Source organism: Miniopterus schreibersii, assembly GCF_964146895.1.
Source record: "Miniopterus schreibersii genome assembly, chromosome: 4".
Lineage (NCBI taxonomy): Eukaryota > Metazoa > Chordata > Mammalia > Chiroptera > Miniopteridae > Miniopterus > Miniopterus schreibersii.
Genome location: NC_138105.1, coordinates 45,436,150 through 45,454,016, shown reverse-complemented (window position 1 = coordinate 45,454,016; position 17,867 = coordinate 45,436,150). Strand labels below are relative to the sequence as shown.

The window sequence follows — 17,867 nt, the reverse complement described above, 5'->3', positions numbered from 1 at the left end:
TGGAAAAAAGTTTAAAGACTTTTTAAGAGAATGGCTTGGTTTCCTCCTTAGGGAGGGAGCAATCTTATCAGGATTAGAACAGGTTGCCTTATGATTATTTATAATATTTTGTAGGTTCTATGAATATAGGGATTCTTGAACATCTTGAAATTATTAAAAAAAAAGTGTGTATGTGCATGAGCACTTTTTTGGGTTGTTGGTTTTGAATGTGTGGGGATAAGGATTCATAATTCAAACAGATTCTTCTGATTTTATTTCCCTAGTCCAGCCCCTTCTGAGCTCCAGACTGCCTACTCAGCATCTCTACTTGGATATCTAATAGGTGTCTCAAATTTAACATGTATATATTAGTTCCCTATTGCTGCTGTAATGAATTACTACCTATTTAGTGGTTTTGAACAACATGAATTTATTTTCCTATACATCTGGACGTCAAAAGTCTGAAATCAATTTCAATGAGCTAAAATCAAGATGTTGGTAGGGCTGCATTCCCTCCCTAGGTTCTACGGGAGAATCACATCTTTGCCTTTTTTAACTTCCAGAGGTCTGCAGCACTTATTGACTTATGGGCCCTTGTTCCATCCTCAAAGCCAGCAGCATAGTGTCTTCCCTCCTCTCTTGCATCTGCTTCTATCCTTATGTCTTCTGCATAGTCTCATAAGCATCTGAGTCTCTTGCATTCCTCTTACAGGAATATTCCGGATTATACTAAATGCACCCAGATTATCCAGGATAATCTCCCCAACTCAAGATACTAACTTAATCATATGTGCAAAAACTGTTTTACCAGGTAAGGTAACATATTCACAGGTTCTAGGGATTAGGACATGGAATCCTTGGGAGCCAGTATTCAGCCTACCACTGGGTTTGAAAGCCCAACAAATCTGTTCTCTTCCAGTCTTCCTCATTTCATTTAATAGTGTGACCATTCTCAGACAGTAACCTGATTTCTCTTTTTAAATCCTTATCTTTACTATCTTCCTATCTCAATTACCACCCTCACTCCCACCATCCACATCCAATCCATTAAGTCAGCCCAAATCCAATCAAACTGTTATTTCAGTTCTACTACTGTATCTAGACTCTACCAAGTGTATCTAGAATCTGTCCTCTTCTCATTAATTTCCACTAAAATCAGAGTGTCTTTAGCATTTTGGATCCTAAGGCCCTCATCCTATCCTATTCTTTCACTCTTGGGTGTTCATAGCTAATTATGGTACAAGGCAGTGTGGTCTAGGTGTCATAGAGTGGCACCAAGTGCCACAGAATTAGCTCCCAATCACTTTATTCCAACCATATGGGGATGAGAAGTGAAGATTTACATGGTAGAAGATGCTATGGAGAGAATTTGGGTTGGTTGAGAATAATTATCCTGAAAGGCAATTAGAATTTCCCATTAAAGCCTGGCCGGGCGTGGCTCAGTGGTTGAGCATCGACCTAGGATCCAGGAGATTGCTGTTCGATTCCCAGTCAGTGCATGTGCCCTGGTTGTGGACTCTATCCCCAGTAGGGAGCATGCAGGAGGCAGCCAATCAGTGACACTCTCATCATTGATGTTTCTCTCTCTCTCTCCCTTTTCCTTCCTCTCTCTGAAATCAATAAAGATATATTAAAAAGAAAAGGAATTTCCCATTAAAGATTTCAGTCGTCTTTATTCTTACGAAAGTGAACATTTTCTCTTAGTTATTAAAAGTGGGGAATAAAATTAATCTAATCTCTGGTTATATTAAATGACTCCTTTTCTTCCTCCCCTTCCTGAAGAAGGAACACATTTAACAAAATTCTCAGGCAGCTGATTTCTACTATGCAAATAAACTATAACTATTCAGATTTGGTGGGGAGAATAATATCACTTCAGAATGAAGTCAAACACATGAAAAGATAAAATACCCACTGTTGAAATAATATAAAAATATAACTTCTACATTTTATTCTGAATCCTTTTTCAATAATGCCCTGTCATTTTGGGGATGCCTTTACAATTTAGTGAAATAAAGGGAAAAATGTGTGATTACTTGAAATAGTTTATTTTTTATATGAATAGAAGATCTAGAAATAACTTCCCCCACTTTTGAGGGGGAAAATTGCTGACTGGTTTTTCAGTAGCCTTAGTATAGATAGCTTTGTATGTTAAATGTGACCTTAGCAAATCTCACCTAATTAGAATTTCTCAAGATGTGAAAATGAAAAATGGAGCATATTAAATCAGATATTCCAAGGAATTAAGTACAGTCATACCGCTGTTCTCAAACATCTCCAATCTCAAACAATTCAGTTTGAACAAGTTGTTCATGGATAAAATGTCTTGGTTATTGAACAAAACTGTCTCTCAGGCCACAGACAAAGGAGAGAATGCGAGTCAGTTTACTGCTAAACCTTGTGGTGTTAACGTCTCAAGAAGTTGTGCTGTGAATATTTTTGTGGTTTGTTTTGTTTTTGCTTTTGTTGCTGGTGGAATGGATGATTAGCACAATTTTAAAACATGAAGAGGCCATCAAGAGTGTTAATGTTGGGGCTTCTGGTCAAGTTGGCAGCATCGGTAAACTCGGTACTTGCTGCCTCCCACAACCACATCAAAATTACATCTGAAATACATAACTGTCATTCAGGACCACCTGAAATCTAGCTGAACAGAAGTGTTACAACTAGGGAATTAAAGAAGAAGCACATCCAGACTGGTAGGAGGAGCAGAGACATGGGGTGGAACCCGTGGGGCTGTAGTCCAGGGGAGAATCCACTTCAGAGCTGGTCCCAGGAGTGGTCCCACACCCATCAGTGGCAATGTAAAATCAGGAGGGATATCTTGACCTTGGAGGTTACCTGGAGGAGCCAGGGGTCCCAGCCCCAGCCCAGGCTCCCCAGCCCAGGCTTCTAGTGCTGGGAAGAGAAGTCCCCACAACTTCTGGCTGTAAAAATCAGCAGGGATTGTGGCTGAGTGGCACAGAGGCTGCTGGCCCCAGGCAGTTCCTCTTAAAGAGCCTGCACATGGACTTACTTGGACTCACTCCCTCTGAGCTCCAGCACTGGGGCAGCAGCTTGAAAGGAATCTGGGACATTCAGTGAGAAATTAACTTGCCTGCAATCAGGGTGAGAGCTGGAGGGGCAATTTTCTCACAGACAGAAGAGCTGGCAGAGGCCATTGCTCCTTTGATGAACCCTCCTCCCACAGAGCTGGTAGGCAGGTGCCATATCTGAATCTCCATAAACATGGCTCATACTTTTTGCCCACCCTGGTAATTCCCTGAGACCCCCGCCCTTCCCTACTTGCAAGCTCATCCAAGCCATTTCCAGTGGCTTTTCCATACAACCGGCCTCTCTTGCCTTATGCTTCGGACTTTCCTAAAATTTCACAAACAAGCAGCAGCTGGCCTCACCTTGCCCCATAGCTCTCAATAAGTGGCCACAGTCCTGGCACTAGCAGCAGTCCACCTTGGTTCATAGCTTGGCCTCTCCTGGGCACCTCCAAGCCCAGCACTAGCAGCAGCCATTTATAGATTGCTGTGTAGCTCATGCGGAGTGGCTCTGGGTAGGGCACAGGCAGAGGCTGATTTTGCATCTCCCAGGAGGCCCCAGAGACAGTGCACCCGGTGGTGAGCTTTGACCACTCCAGATTACAACCCTACTACATCCACAAGTGACACACTCAAGGAGCAGATTCAGTGACCACCACAGATCCACTAAAGCAAATCCTGCTCCATAGGGTTGTCTCCTGCACAGCAGCTCTTCCACTGCAGTTGCAGCTGGTCCTCACAGCTGATTGTCCTGAGGGTCAGTTCCTCCCAGTGACACCAACAGCAATCAAGGCTCAACTACAACAGGACATTGCACATGGCCTACACAGGGGAGCACCTAGAATGCCCAGCTCAGGTGACTGGGGAGGCTGAGCCACTGGTCCCTATAATACACCTACTACACACGGCCTCTCTACCAATTCCAGGATTCATAGCAGCTCTACCTAAGACATAGAAACAATCACAGGGAAGCAGCCAAAATTTGGAGACAAAGAAACATGTCACAAATGAAAGAACAGAAGAACTCTCCAGAAAAAGAACTAAATGAAATGGAAGCAAGCAAACTACTAGATACAGAGTTTAAAACAATAGTTATAAGGATGCTCAAGAAACTTAATGCGAGCTTCAAGGGACTTAGTGAGACTTTCAAGGAACTTAGACTTTCAAGGCAATTAGTGAGAACATCAACAACATAAAAAAAGGACCAGTCAGAAATGAAGCATACACTAACTGAAATGAAGAATAATTTACAGGGCATCAACAGTAGGGTAGAGGACGCTGAGAGTCATATCAGCAATTTGGAATATGAGGAAGTAGAACACCCAATCAGAAAAGCAATAAGAAAAAAACCCCCCAAAATATGAAGATAGTGTAAGGAGCCTCTGGGACAACTTCAAGTGTACCAACATTTGCATCATTGTGCTACTGGAAGGAGGAGAGAGGGAGCAAGAGATTGAAAACCTATTTGAAAAAAATGACAAAATTTTCCCCACCTGGTGAAAGAAATAGATGTAGAAGTCCAGGAAGCCCAGGGAGTCCCAAACAAGAGGAACCCAAAGAGGCCCACACCAAGACACATCATAATTAAAATGGCAAAAGTTAAAGACAGAGAATCTTAAAAGCAGCAAGACAAAAGCAGTAATTACCTACAGGGTAGCACCTGTATGACTATCAGCTGATTTCTCAACAGAAACTTTGCAGGCCAGAAGGGAGTGGCAAAAAATATTCAAAGTGATGAAAAGCATAGACCTACAACCAAGATTACTCTACCCAGCAAAGCTATCATTTAGAATTAAAGGTCAGATAAAGAGCTTCACAGACAAGGAAAAACTAAAGGAATTCATCACCACCAAACCAGTGTTAAATGAAATGTTGAAGGGTCTTTAAGTAGCTAATGAACAAAAGAAACTGACAAACAAAATAGACCCAGAGACATTGAAGCATGCAACAGACTGATGTATTTCAGAGGGAACGGGGTGGGGACAGGAAGAGATTAACCAAAGAGGTGATACACATATATGCATAACCCATGGACACAGACAGTAGTGTGGTGAAGGCCTCGGGAGGGGGCCAGAGTGGGGTGGAGGGGGTCAATGGGGGAAAAAAGGGGACATCTGTAATACTTTCAACAGTAAAGGTAAATTAAAAAAAAAATCAATCGTGAGAGTGTCTTTGATCAGCTGCCTCCTGCATGCCCCCAACTGGGGATCGAGCCCACAACCCGAGCTTGTGCCCTGAATCAAACAGCGATCTCCTGGATCCTAGGTCGATGCTCAACCACTGAGCCATGCCCAGCTGGGCAATTTGAGCTTTTGTAAAAAATATAATCACAGGAATTATTTAGAAGATCTTTAGAGAGCCCTAAATACATCACAGACTAGTCTTGTTGTTTAAGCTGGAGAAACACTTCCTGTTCATTTTCTAAAAACGGATTTAAAACCATTTCCTAGGGTTCTTTCAATGGTTTTTTCAGATATTTACCGCCTCCTTTTCCAATCAATGGAGAGAAATAAATGGATTGAGGTGTACAAGAGAAGGATATTCCAGGTACAGGGAACAAATAAAATAAGGCCTTGAGGTGGAAATAACATGAAGGAATGAGAAGAACATTGGTCTGAGTATGAGGAAAAAACAAATAGGAAGTAAGGTACGTGTCTTAGTGATGAATTGTAAAGTAGATACCTGGAAAGGAAGTGTGGGCTTCTGTCTTTCTTCACTTCCATTTATAGGACCTTATTCTAAGGTATCAAGAAGAGAAGACAAGAAACAGCACACAGTCCCGCAAAATCACACCTTCCTAACTGATGTTCAGGGTACGGTAGCCCTCTACTGTTTTCCTTATTAGTGCATTGGTATCTGATTCTTTTTTTTTTTTTTTTTTTTTAAGTATATCTTTATTGATTTCAGAGAGAGGAAGGAAGACGGAGGGAGAGAGATAGAAACATCATTGATGAGAGTCATTGATCGGCTGCGTCCTGCACACTCCCTGCTGGGGATCGAGCTTGCAACCCGGGCGTGTGCCCTGACTGGGAATTGAACTGCGATCTCCTGGATCCTAGGCCGATGCTCAACTGCTGAGCCACGCCCAGCCGGGCTGATTCTTATTCTCTACGCATCTTGTCTAACTACCATGGACTAACCTACCATCCTAGCCCCTTCATGGCCTCTGCAGTCTCCCATTAGCATGGTATGGTGATTTTCTGTTCTATGGTTTCATCATTCTCCTGCTCTCAACCCTCCAGTGCCTTCTCATCTCACTGAGAATAAAATTCAGAGTTCTTATTGAGGCCTCCCAGGCTCTGCATCACCTGCTCGATCCTTCTTAGAGGAGCATGGCTCCCTCTCCCCCTTTGGGTAGAACTGGTCTCAGTTCTACCCCTCTCCCCCTTTGCTTGCAGTGTTCCAGCATTGACCTCTCTGTTCTTCCTTAGACACACCAACTATAATTCTACCTCAGAACCTTTGTACTTGCTGTTCTTTCTGCCTAGAATGTTCGTTCCCAGGGGGGTGTGTGTGTATGTGTGTGTGTGTGTGTGTGTGTGTGTGTTCTCTCCTTCATGCAGGCCTCTTTAAAATGTCACTTCCTTAGAGAAACTTCCCTGACCACTTAATCTAAAGTGGAATTACTTATCCTGATACTCTCTGCTGCTTCTGTTTCATTTTTCTTTATCAGATTTTCCTGTATATGACATTATAATAAACATTTCTTTTGCATTTGATTATATCGTCCTTCCTCCACTGGAATGTAAACTCCTTGAAGGCAGTCTTGGTGTGTTGTATGTACTTCAGTATCCTTAGTGCCTAGAATGGTGCCTTTATTGTCATGGGCACTTAATACTGTTGAATGTATGCTGACCTTCAGACTTCCCAGGAGAAGGGATCTGTTGGGCTTCAAGTATTTAGTACATCTCTTGAGTAAGATGCTAGACCACCTGCCTTACAACCCTCTGGGCAGCTGTTAAGTCAGGTGCTTATCCTGATACAGCCAGGACAGTGAAGTTACATTGTCCTCTTCTTTCAATATCCCCTTCTTTCTACTTGAATGGGCTCATCCCTTGAAAAGTTTCAAGTTTCAACTCTAGGTTCATGAGATAAATTTTGCCACCTGCCATGCTGTGGAACATTTGCTTCCTAAGGTCTAAAGGAATAATAGGTGGAAGTATTTGGCTTTCTTGACCTTTATGGCCTCTTGCTGTGTCCTCCTGACTCATACATTTGTTGGTCTCTGGGGAATGATAGGCGGGAATATTTGGCTTTCTTGACTTTCTTTATGTCTTCTTGCTGTGTCCTCCTGACTCATACATTTGTTGGTTTCTGGTTCTTTATTTTAGTCTGTCCTCTCTCCTTGGCCCCCCTCTTTTCTTTCTCTTGTTCTTTTCTCTCAGCTGCCATTTTGCTTTGCCCTCTGTGTCATTCTAGAGCTTGCTTAGCATCAATTCTTGCCTTTGAAACTTTCAATTTACTTGCTTTGTATACTCTTCTCTACTTTGTTCCTTAGGGTTGGAGAGAATGAGCTGAGTCACTCTTTTTTTCCATTTTTTTATTTAGTATTTGAAAACCTACTTGTGTAAGACACTGTGCCAGGTTCTGGGCCACTTCAGTAAATAAAACCCCAGGTTCTCAGTTGGGAAAACAAAGAGGTTGCTTGTTATTCATTCATTTTTTCAGCAAATATTTAAGATTGGGATACAGTGGTTGGCAAAAACAAATTTCTTTCTCTCATGGACCAAACATTTTGGTAAGACAGATATACATTAAGTAAAAAAGTATACAAACACATGTTAAATTATAGTGATGTTGAGTCCTATGAAGGAGGGCTCTATGGTGCCATGAGAATATATATTAGGGGGACTTGTTCTGGTCCAGAGAGCTGGGACAGCCTCCTTAAGGAAGTGAAAGGTGAACTGAGATCTGAAGAACACAGTAAGAATTAAGTAGGCAAAGGCAGCAGGAAAGAGAATAGCAGATGCAAAAGTTCAGCATGAGAGGGAGCTTGGAGCATTTGAGGAAGTGAAAGTATGTAGAGCGGGATGGAATGATACTGAATGAGGCTGAAGAGGCAGGCTGGTGTCAAATCCTACAGGGTTTGGTGGGTCCTGTTAAGGACTTTAGTCCTTATTCTGTGAGCAGTGAAATGGATGCAGTTGGAGTACTATAAGTAGAGGACAGGGGGGGAAAAAGTATAAAAACATACCTTAATTTTTAAAACATTAGTCTGAATATTGTGAAGAATAAATGAGTTGGACATAGGTATAAGTGAGGGAAAGGATATGGGAATGCCAGTTAGGAGGCTATTGCAGCAGCCCAGATGAGAGGTGAGGGTAGGGGTTAGCAAGGATTTTATGTTTCCAAATCTTATTAAATGTATTTATCTCAAAAATTGTTTTTGAAGGTTGACTTACACAGATGTGATAAAAGTTAAGTTCATCCAAATGAGAAATGGCTGATTTAAATAAAAGGGGTGCGAGTGGAATTATACCAGATAATCTAGGATAAAAATGACTGAGCTCAAGTTTAAAACAGCTCTGAGCTCCTAGAAGCCTACACAGAGAGGGAAATAGTGTAGGTCATGTGATTGCTTGTTTAACAAAGGAAGCATCTAGTTAAGTAAGAAATACAATCTTTTTCTTGTAAACATTGAAACTACTTTACTATAGGATTGATATTAAACAACCTGGATTGGTCCAGATTATTGAAACCCAAGACTTCAGCTCTTGTGATCATGGCATTAACCCATTTTTGGCAGTGGGTTACATTAGTATTTCAAAGAGTAAAAATTTCTAAACTTCCCAGAGCTGAACTACATAAATGGATTTCTTAGTAGACCCCTTGCTACAGAGCAGAAGGATAGGATAGTAGAGGAGGTAAGAAATATAGACCAGGTGAGAAGCCCATAATGCAGCCCATGGGCAAGAAGTAAACCCTTAACTTATTTCCTTGAGAACCTTCTCTTTTGCCTTCACAGATACTTTTTTTTTCTTGCTTGCTTCTCCAGTAGCTATTTATTTTCCCCCCATAAATACTTATTCATAGAAGGCATCCTTCTTGCCTTGCAAGATGCATAGTCAGGGACAAAGAATGCCATGCACAGAGGTGGAAGCCTTATTTCTCAGCTGTTCACATTCCAGCCATTAAACCATACTTCCAGAATCAAGTAGTTCAAAACCAGAATTATTTCTAATTATTTTAATGAAGTTATCCAGAGTTCCCAGTGACTGTCCTGAGTTCTCTGTACTGGGGCTTATTCTCCATACATTCTCTTCGTAGCCCTGTACTTGGCCAATAGCTTTAGCTTTGCTGCATACTTTCCTGGTAAGATGTTAGGCCCAAAGGCACAGGAGGGTCCCAGAAGAGCCAGAGAAAACAGCAAAATAGGGAACAATAAGTCAGATAAATCCAGATTGTTGGCCCCCAAACCTCAGCTCTTGAGATAGTGGCTTTAATCCATTTTTGATAGTAGGTCACATTGGTGTAGACTCCAGGAAGAGTTTTACCACATCCTAATCCCCAGCTTACCAACCCTATCTGGGTCCATACACCATCGATGTGACATGACAGAGGCCCTCCAGAATCACCCTGAGGAAGAGATAAAGGTCATGAGCATGTGTGAAAAAGACCATGAATAGGAGTGTGGTCATAAGAGGTGGAGAGTTTCTTAGAATGGGGCAGTGGATACTATGGAGCTATAGAACTCTGGAGGAAGCTGGAATTCCCACTGCATTAGGGGGAGATCACAGGAATCCTAGAATCATAGAATTTGAAATTGGCAGATAACTTAGCTAAATGCAGGGATGGATAAAAGTTGGTTTACAGTTATAATACAAATACATAATACAGCAATTAATAAATAATAATATAAGAAGAAACACTGTTTTGCATACTCACAACTGTAAACTTACTTTTGCCCACCCCTATATATCAGTAGTTTCAAAATACTCATTATGAATTGAAATTGTGATGAGTGTTTTCACTAAAGTTATTCAATTGAATAAACTGCCCTTATTTTTATATCCTTAGGTCCTTATTGCCTTTTTTAGTGTCAAAATAATCCTTTCTTAACAAAATGATAGTGATAGTAAATAGTTGGTGATATGTCTCTTAATCTTGCTTTTCTTTTTTATAATAACCTTATTGTTATAATTCACATAACATACAATTCACCCATTTAAAGTGTATAAGTCAGTGATTTTTAGTATATTCACAATGTTGCTCAACTATCACCACAACACATTTTGGGACATTTTCACCACCTCCAAAAGAAACTCCATGCTTATTAACAGTCACCCTCATTTCCTCTGACCCCTCCCAGCCCTAGACCAACCAGTAATCTACTTTGTGCCTTATGGATTTGCACATGCTGGACATTTTATATAAATAGAATAATATGTCACCTTTTGTGTCTGGCTTCTTTCATTAAGCATACTCTTTTTAAGGTTCATCTATGTTGTTGTATGTATAGGTACTCCATTCCTTTTAATGGCTGAATAATATCTCATTATATGGATATACTAATTTGTTTATCTAGTCATCAGTTGGTGGTCGTTAGAGTTGTTTCACTTTTTGGCTATTACGAATAATGCTGTTAGGAACGTTTATGTACAAGTTTTTATGTAAACATATGTTTTTATTTTCCCTTGTGTGTATACGTAGGAGTAAAATTCCTGGGTCATGTGGTAAGTCTATATTTAACCTTTTGAGGAACTACTAGACAATTTTCCAAAGCAGCTGCACTATTTTACATTCCTACTAGGTGTATGAAGTTTCCAGTTTTTCCACATTCTTGTCAACTCTTGTCATTATCTATCTTGATTGTAGCCATTCTAGTGATTGTGAGGCCATGTCTCATTGTTTGGTTTGCAGATAATGAATATATAGGTAGGAAATCTTGGTAGAGATATAGAAAAGTATGTGCATGCACACACACATGTGTACATATGAGTGTGTGTGTGTGTGTGTGTGTGTGTGTGTGTGTGAGAGAGAGAGAGAGAGAGAGAGAGAGAGAGAAAGAGAGAGAAGAAATAAAACTAAACAGTCACTCCAGAACAAAAAAAATATTTGAAAAATTTCACTAGATGAACTTAGCAGGAAAATATAGATGACAGGAGAAAGAGTCAATGATCTTGAATATGGATTAATTAAAAAATATCCCAAAGAACAGAAAAAGAGAAAAATAAAATGAAAAGATTCAGGGACTCTGTGTGGAAATATCAAAATGTGTAACTTACGAATTTGTGGTTTTAACCAGAAGAGGAAAAGAGAGAAATGAGGTAGAATAATATTTGAAGAAATCATGAGTGAAAAATTTTCAAGTTTTGATGAAAGATAAAAACATTAAAAAATGAAAAGTTCAACAAATCCAATGAATAAATACAATGAAAACCATACCTAGATATCAGAATCAAACTTCTGACAATCAAATATGAAGGAAAATTGAAAGCAGCCAGAGCAAAACAGCATGTCACACTCAATGGAGGAAGACACAACTGATGGCTGAGTTTTCATCAGACAGCTATGATCAGGAGACAGTGGAATGACATCTTTTAAATGTAGGATGAAATGCTGTTACTTGAAAAAATAAAAAAGTTGGTAATTCTGTATCAGTCTCTTAATATATTTAGAAAAATTTACGAGTTTGTAAAACCCAATAACCAGTGGTTAGCATTGCTCTAGATTGGGTGGGGAACATCGGGCCTGTGGGCCATATATGGCCTGAGAAATCATTTGGTCTGGCCCTGCCAAGGCAAATGCAGGCGGGACTTGAAATTCAATAAATCTAGGAGCTTTTTTCATAGCTAATTTTTAAGTTGATAATTTTGTATGGCCCGCAAATGGTGTTATAAATATTCAAATGGCCCTTGGCAGAAAAAAGATTCTCCACCCCTGCTCTAGATCAACGATTGAAGAGGTTAAATTTGTAGATAAATGTTAAGTGACTTGTCCAGGGTAACACAAGAATTATTGTCAGAACCCTTATCTCCTGATTCCTAATCCACTGTTGTTTACAGATAGGACTACCTGGATCCACTTCAAGACCTTATGTTAAAAAATTTCAAGAGTAAACCCTAACCTGGCAGGCATCCTTATTTTTATGAGTATCAGCAGCACAAATCATGTCTTCCTTGATGATTTTCTCTAATTCTGGCTCGATGGCGCTGAGTGGGTTGTAGAGAAGTTCACAAGTTTGGCGGTCTATGATGGCTATTTCTGCTTCCTGGAGGGTGGAAGTGTTATCACTACCTGTAAAGATAGGAATGAAAGGAAAAGCAGTCTAGAAAGGTGTAGGGGCAGCATTCAGTCATGATGTACAAAATTTCTGAATGGGAATCCAAAAGCAGAATATAATCACTTTCCAATCATATTTGCTAGTGGAAGAATTTTTTAGTACACTTAATCCAAAACAATGGATAATTCAAAATTGTCTCTATTTGTTTGAAGTTTTTCTAATGTGCCAAGGTGGGGTATTCTTGACATTCCAAATAAAGAGAAATTCAGATATATTTTGATTAAGAAAAGATACGAGTGTTCTAAAGTATTCTAAACCTTTTTCCTTTCCCACTTCTCTGCTCCCAGATAATTCCCTGTCTTGTCTTTACTCCATCTTGAGAGTGGAAGAGAGGAAGGGGGGGACAGAGGGGAGGGGGAAGAGAGGGAGAGAGACTGGTGTCTTTTGCACTGGCCCCTACCAGGGCCGGGGACCAACCTGCAACCCAGGTATGTGCCCTTGACCAGGAATTGAACCCACGACCCTTCGGTGCACAGGCTGACTCTCTACCACCGAGCCACACTGGCCTGGGCTAAATCTGGTTATTTAACCTGTTTCAGAGAGGTAATTATGTGTTTAGTATCTGCTCTTGCAGCTAAAGCTAGACTCTAGGCAGGAGATGAGTAAATAAATATAAGTGGCAAAATATATATTTTATTTGAAGACTTACAGATAATATGAATAGGTTAATTTGGTTTTGTTGAAAAATACTTACGTTAGTAATAATGTGTCTAGAATCTGAATATTCTGGAATGGGTACAAGAGGATGACATATAAAACAACCCTTTTCTTTACCCATGCTCACCTGCATTGTCCCGAACTTTTCCCCATCCGGTCACCCAGCAAGAGCCAGGAATTGTCAACTGCTTTGTGATATTGGGCAGGCAGATAGGCAGGATGAAAGAAGTAAAGGTGACTCTAGAGAGCAGTTTCAATAAGGCAATATCTGCAGTTGTATTTTGGGGTTGGGGATGGAAAATGATTTGGGACACATAATGTTTCACACCATTATTTGCATTGCCTATTTTAATCGATCCCAGCCACACAGTATATGAGAAAGGAAACCAGGTCCTAAGGGGAAGAGAAAGAGGAGAATAATAAAAGTGGAGCATGCACATAAGTTATAGCTGGGTCAGAACAAGCTGTCTAGGTGTAGCAAGTAGCAGCACTCCATGAGAAAGAGGGGTAACAGACTCGGAATTAACCAGGCTGCTTCCAACTTGGACTAGGGTTGGTTTGTCTGCTTTTCTCCTTCCTTCTTCCTGACTGCTCTTTTTGTTTTTATTGTCTACTGTTTCTATGGTCTCATCTTACATGCGTATGGCCAGCATTTTGTCCTGCTTTTTCTCCCTGGTTCTCTTGTTCACCTCTCCCATTCTCTGTGGTTTCAGGCATCATCTCTATGCTTAATAGTCATTGTTCTTTTTTATTATTTGTCGGTTTTTATTTCTGAGCACTAGACCTTTATTTCTAAATAACAATTTAAAGCAAAATATAATCACCAATGTTATATATATATAAAATTATATACATATATATAATTTAAAATGTCAAGTAGCTTGATAAGTACTAAATGAATGAATGAATGAATGAATGAATAAATAAATAAAGCTCTCTGCCTTACTGCCCGCACTTAACACTTACCCAGAGGCAATCACTTTCAGCTCTTAGCTATTTTCCTTTGTATTTTCAAGAAACCCTATTTTTTGCTGTTAAATTTTTTTAGACTATTGTATACCTATTGTGAAAGGCAAAGATTGAGCCAACAGTCACTGCTAACCTCCCACTTCCTTTTCATCATCCTCCTAACCAAGTATTACGATTTTTTATTAGGTAAGTATTTAATGTGTATGTTCTTGTGACTATGTAAACATCACTCACCACTGGACCATATTGGGTACTGTAAATACATTTCTTATAAAATGTTTTACTTGTCCTGGAGTTAATAGTATAGTCTCATTTCTTTATTTGTCTTCTTAGTTTTATAATTACCTATCATTAATTCATCATTCATTCCCCAAACTGTCTGCCAGAAGTATAAATCTTTCAGTATGTTAAAGCCTTCAGGCAGTCTATCAATACTTTTTGTTTTTTGAGCTCTCTGCCCTATTGCTCCAATCTTGGTGCTTTTCCTTCATTATTTTCCTGAGATTCTCTTCTATGTTGTATCCCCTTTTTTCTGGATCTCATGTTTTCCTCTCTTTTCTTCCCCTTTATTTTGGTGAAGCACCTTTTCCTGTGGCTTCCTGAGAAAGCATGCATGAGAAGTAATATTTTTGCTGTTTTGTTTATTTGAAAATGTTTTATTTCTGTCCCACACTTGATTGATAGTTTGTATATGGGTAGAATTCTAGGTTAGAAATAATTTTCTCTCAGTATTTTAAAGTTATTTTTCTTTTCTGTAAGCTTTTAGTGTTGTTATTGAAAAGTCCTGTTGTTTTGATTTCTCTGTACATTAGTTATCTATTGTGGAATGACAAGTTACCACAAAGCTTAGAGGATTAAAACATATATTTATCTCACAGTTTCTGTGGGCCAGGAATCAGGTGTGACTCAGCTGGGTGCCTCTGGCTCAAGATCTTTCATGAGGCTGTGGTCAAGGTGGGCTGCAGTCAATCTCAAGGTTCGACTTAGGGAGGATATTTCCAAACTCACTTATGTTGGCAGGCTTCGAGTCTTCACTAGCTATTGGCTAGAAACATTAATTTTACATGGACCTCTCCCTAGGGGCTACTCTCCACATGGCACTTTATTTCACTGACAGCAGTAGTTCTAAGAGAAAGCTCAGACTGTGTTTATGACCCCCAAGCTTAAGACAAAATGCCCTGACTGGTGTTTAGGAAGTTATTTGTCAAAAAGTAAGAAAAATTTCTAATACAGTACCTATTTTCACTATTTCTTTTTCTACTTCTCTGTCCTGTCCCTAGTCCAAGGTGACCTAGGGTTTCCTTCTGTTTACTCATCTTGCCACTTCTCATTTGTCTGTTGGTTCATCCATGAAATCATTTAAATATTCACTGAGACCCTATCCGTGTGTTAGTCATTAGCTAGAACTCACTGTTGTATGCAGTGCGCTGCCGTCAGTATCCACCTGTCACTGATGAGGGAACCTCCACAGAAGTGAGTCTCGCCGTAGTGCAGGCTGACCTGCCAAGGCCAGTGCCCTGCAACAGCTTCCTGTCCCCCCACAATACGGCCTGAGTATACAGGTCGTCCACACACTAAGAGAAAGAGGAGAGAGGGAAATATGGATCTGGGTGTCCCATTGTCCCCATTTTCTCCTCATCCCCCAAATCCCACTCTAGGACCGGCATCCTCCCTAGCTTCCATATGCCATCCTATTCCAGTTCCAAACCCAACAGTTTTGGGCCCAAATGGAAACCACTCACCTGACTGCAGATCTTTCTTTTTGGAAGAAGAGCATGGGCAAGACCCTAAGACAGACATGCCGTGTCATTAATATATAACAACACAATATCTAAATTCACTGAACAGAACAGGCTTTCCACACATTTAAATTTCTCAAATTGGTGTTAAAGGCAAAATTTTTATAAATGTTTACCCATGAGTGGGAAATCTTGATAATTATTACATACCTACCTGCCTTCTTTAGCAGCATACATAGAACATAATTTAATTTTTACCTGGCGATTCCAGGGTATCGTCAGGAATATCAAGATGTTAGGTTGTAAATACAATATTGCCTTCAGATGCTTTTGAGGTTTTTATAAGCTGTTTTCTTCTGTCCTGTTTTCTTTAACTGAATTGGCATTTTGCAGTATTTGTGGTTTTGTTTTTTTTTGTTTTTTTTTGCCACCTGTTATCTTTTGGCTATGTCTCAGCCTACCCTACTTTTAAATTGCCATGAGCCAGAAAAATAAATGAAAAGCTTAGGCCTGAAGTCATTGAACAGTGTTTGCACTTGCAGTTTCCTCTGCTTGAAATGTTCTTTTCCTAGATCCTCCTGAATCACTCATCTCCTTCAAGGCTTTGCTCATGTGACTCTCTCTTAATGAAACCTTCCTTGACTACCCTATTTAAAATTACAAGTCTCCAGTTCCTGCACTCCTCATGCCCCTTCCTCTCATTGTATTTATTTCTAACGTGCTATATAATTTGCATATTCAATATGTGCATTGTTTATAAGCCCCAGGAGGGCAGAGACCTCTTGTTTACTGCTATATCTAAGATACTTAGAAAGGTGCCTGGCATATAGGGTCCTCTCAGGGCACACTACTATACATAAGGTCCCATAGGTGAAGTGTCATCTTATTCTATACCATAATTTCTTGAACCAGAAAACCCTCCCCTTCTCCCCTCCCTAGCCCACCTGAGGGGCTTACCCAGCACAAGTGACAGCAGGAAGACAAAGCCAGCATGGCCCATGTCTCTGTCCTCAGAATCAACACTTCATGTTTCCTGGACTCAGGCTCAGAGGCAGATGCCTACTGGGGAGCAGCCAGAGGAGCGGAGCAGGATCAGCTTCTCTTCCTAGATGGATTCCTTTGCTTCACTCCTTTCTCTCCTTGGTCTTCACCCAGGGCCAGGCACTGAAGGGACCAGACTTTAGAAATGCAGCAGCAGGAAGAACCCAGGGGGAGGAGCTGGAACATGAGGCATCCCCTGCTATGTAGGGAGAGCAGGGTGCCTGCTGGGTGGGGGAAGAGTAGTTGCAGTAGCTGCCTGCCCAGGCAAGTTGGAGGGCGCTGGAAGGAACAGGACCCTTTTCTCTAGCAAGGAAATGGAAGATGGACAGAATTCTTCAAAAGCCAGAAATGGAAAAAAGGAAATTGACCAAGCTCCTGGCTAATTTTTCCTAAATTTTTGTTTTCATCTTCAATACATTGTTAGCCTTAAATATACTACAAGTCAGATTTTCTGGGAAATAGACTTTAAGGCAGAGAGATTAACGTGCAAGAAGTTTATTTAGAAGTGGTCTTAGGATCAACACCTCAAGGGGGTTGGAAGCAGAATTGGACAGAGGGAGAGTCGACCTATAATGCATTTGCAGTAGAGGCCTCAGCCCATCCCACAAGTTTCTCTGGAGCTGGGGTACCCCTTCAAAGATGTCCTGAACTGAGACAAGAAGTCTGGGCACTGGGACTTCTGCATGATTGGATGCAGGCTCCCTCCAATGAGGGGCCATTACCTTGGGTGAGGTGGCTCTGTTGGCAGTTCTTAGAATCTTTGCTGTGAACTGTCAGCAGCCAACACTCCTGGTTGCTAGGAAAATGAATGCTTCAGTTCTGAAGGAGGATCTGAGTGGTGCAGCACATTGCGGGCGGCAGAATTAGTCTCTGTGCCTTTTCTGTTTTCTGTACCAATTGTTTGTAGGGTACTAGGTCTGTGGAGGCAGAATTCAGTGAACTCTCAAAGCATGTTATTGTTCTCTTGTAGCTTAAAATATTGGGAGGTTTGTCTGGCTGGGTGTGGCTCAGTGGTTGAGCATCGACCTATGATCCAGGAGGTTGCAGTTGGATTCCCAGTCAGGGCACATGCCAGGGTCATGGGCTCAATCCCCAGTTGGGGGCTTGCAGGAGGCAGATCAATGACTCTCTCATCATTGTCTCTCTCTCTCTCCCCCCCTTCCTGTC

The 17,867-nt window shown here is 40.7% G+C and overlaps 2 protein-coding genes across 2 annotated transcripts in view; one reads left to right on the top strand and one right to left on the bottom strand.

The window, feature by feature from the left end:
* The window catches only part of SH3D19 (SH3 domain containing 19), a 142,592-nt gene that overhangs the window by 14,162 nt on the left and 110,563 nt on the right, over nt 1-17,867 (top strand). The window lies entirely within an intron of this gene.
* Nucleotides 9,253-15,720, bottom strand: PRSS48 (serine protease 48; the record flags this gene model as incomplete). The annotated part of the gene is given in 6 exon segments (XM_081134003.1): nt 9,253-9,429; nt 9,435-9,587; nt 12,079-12,248; nt 13,079-13,344; nt 15,332-15,494; nt 15,663-15,720. Coding segments are annotated over 6 exon segments (987 nt in total).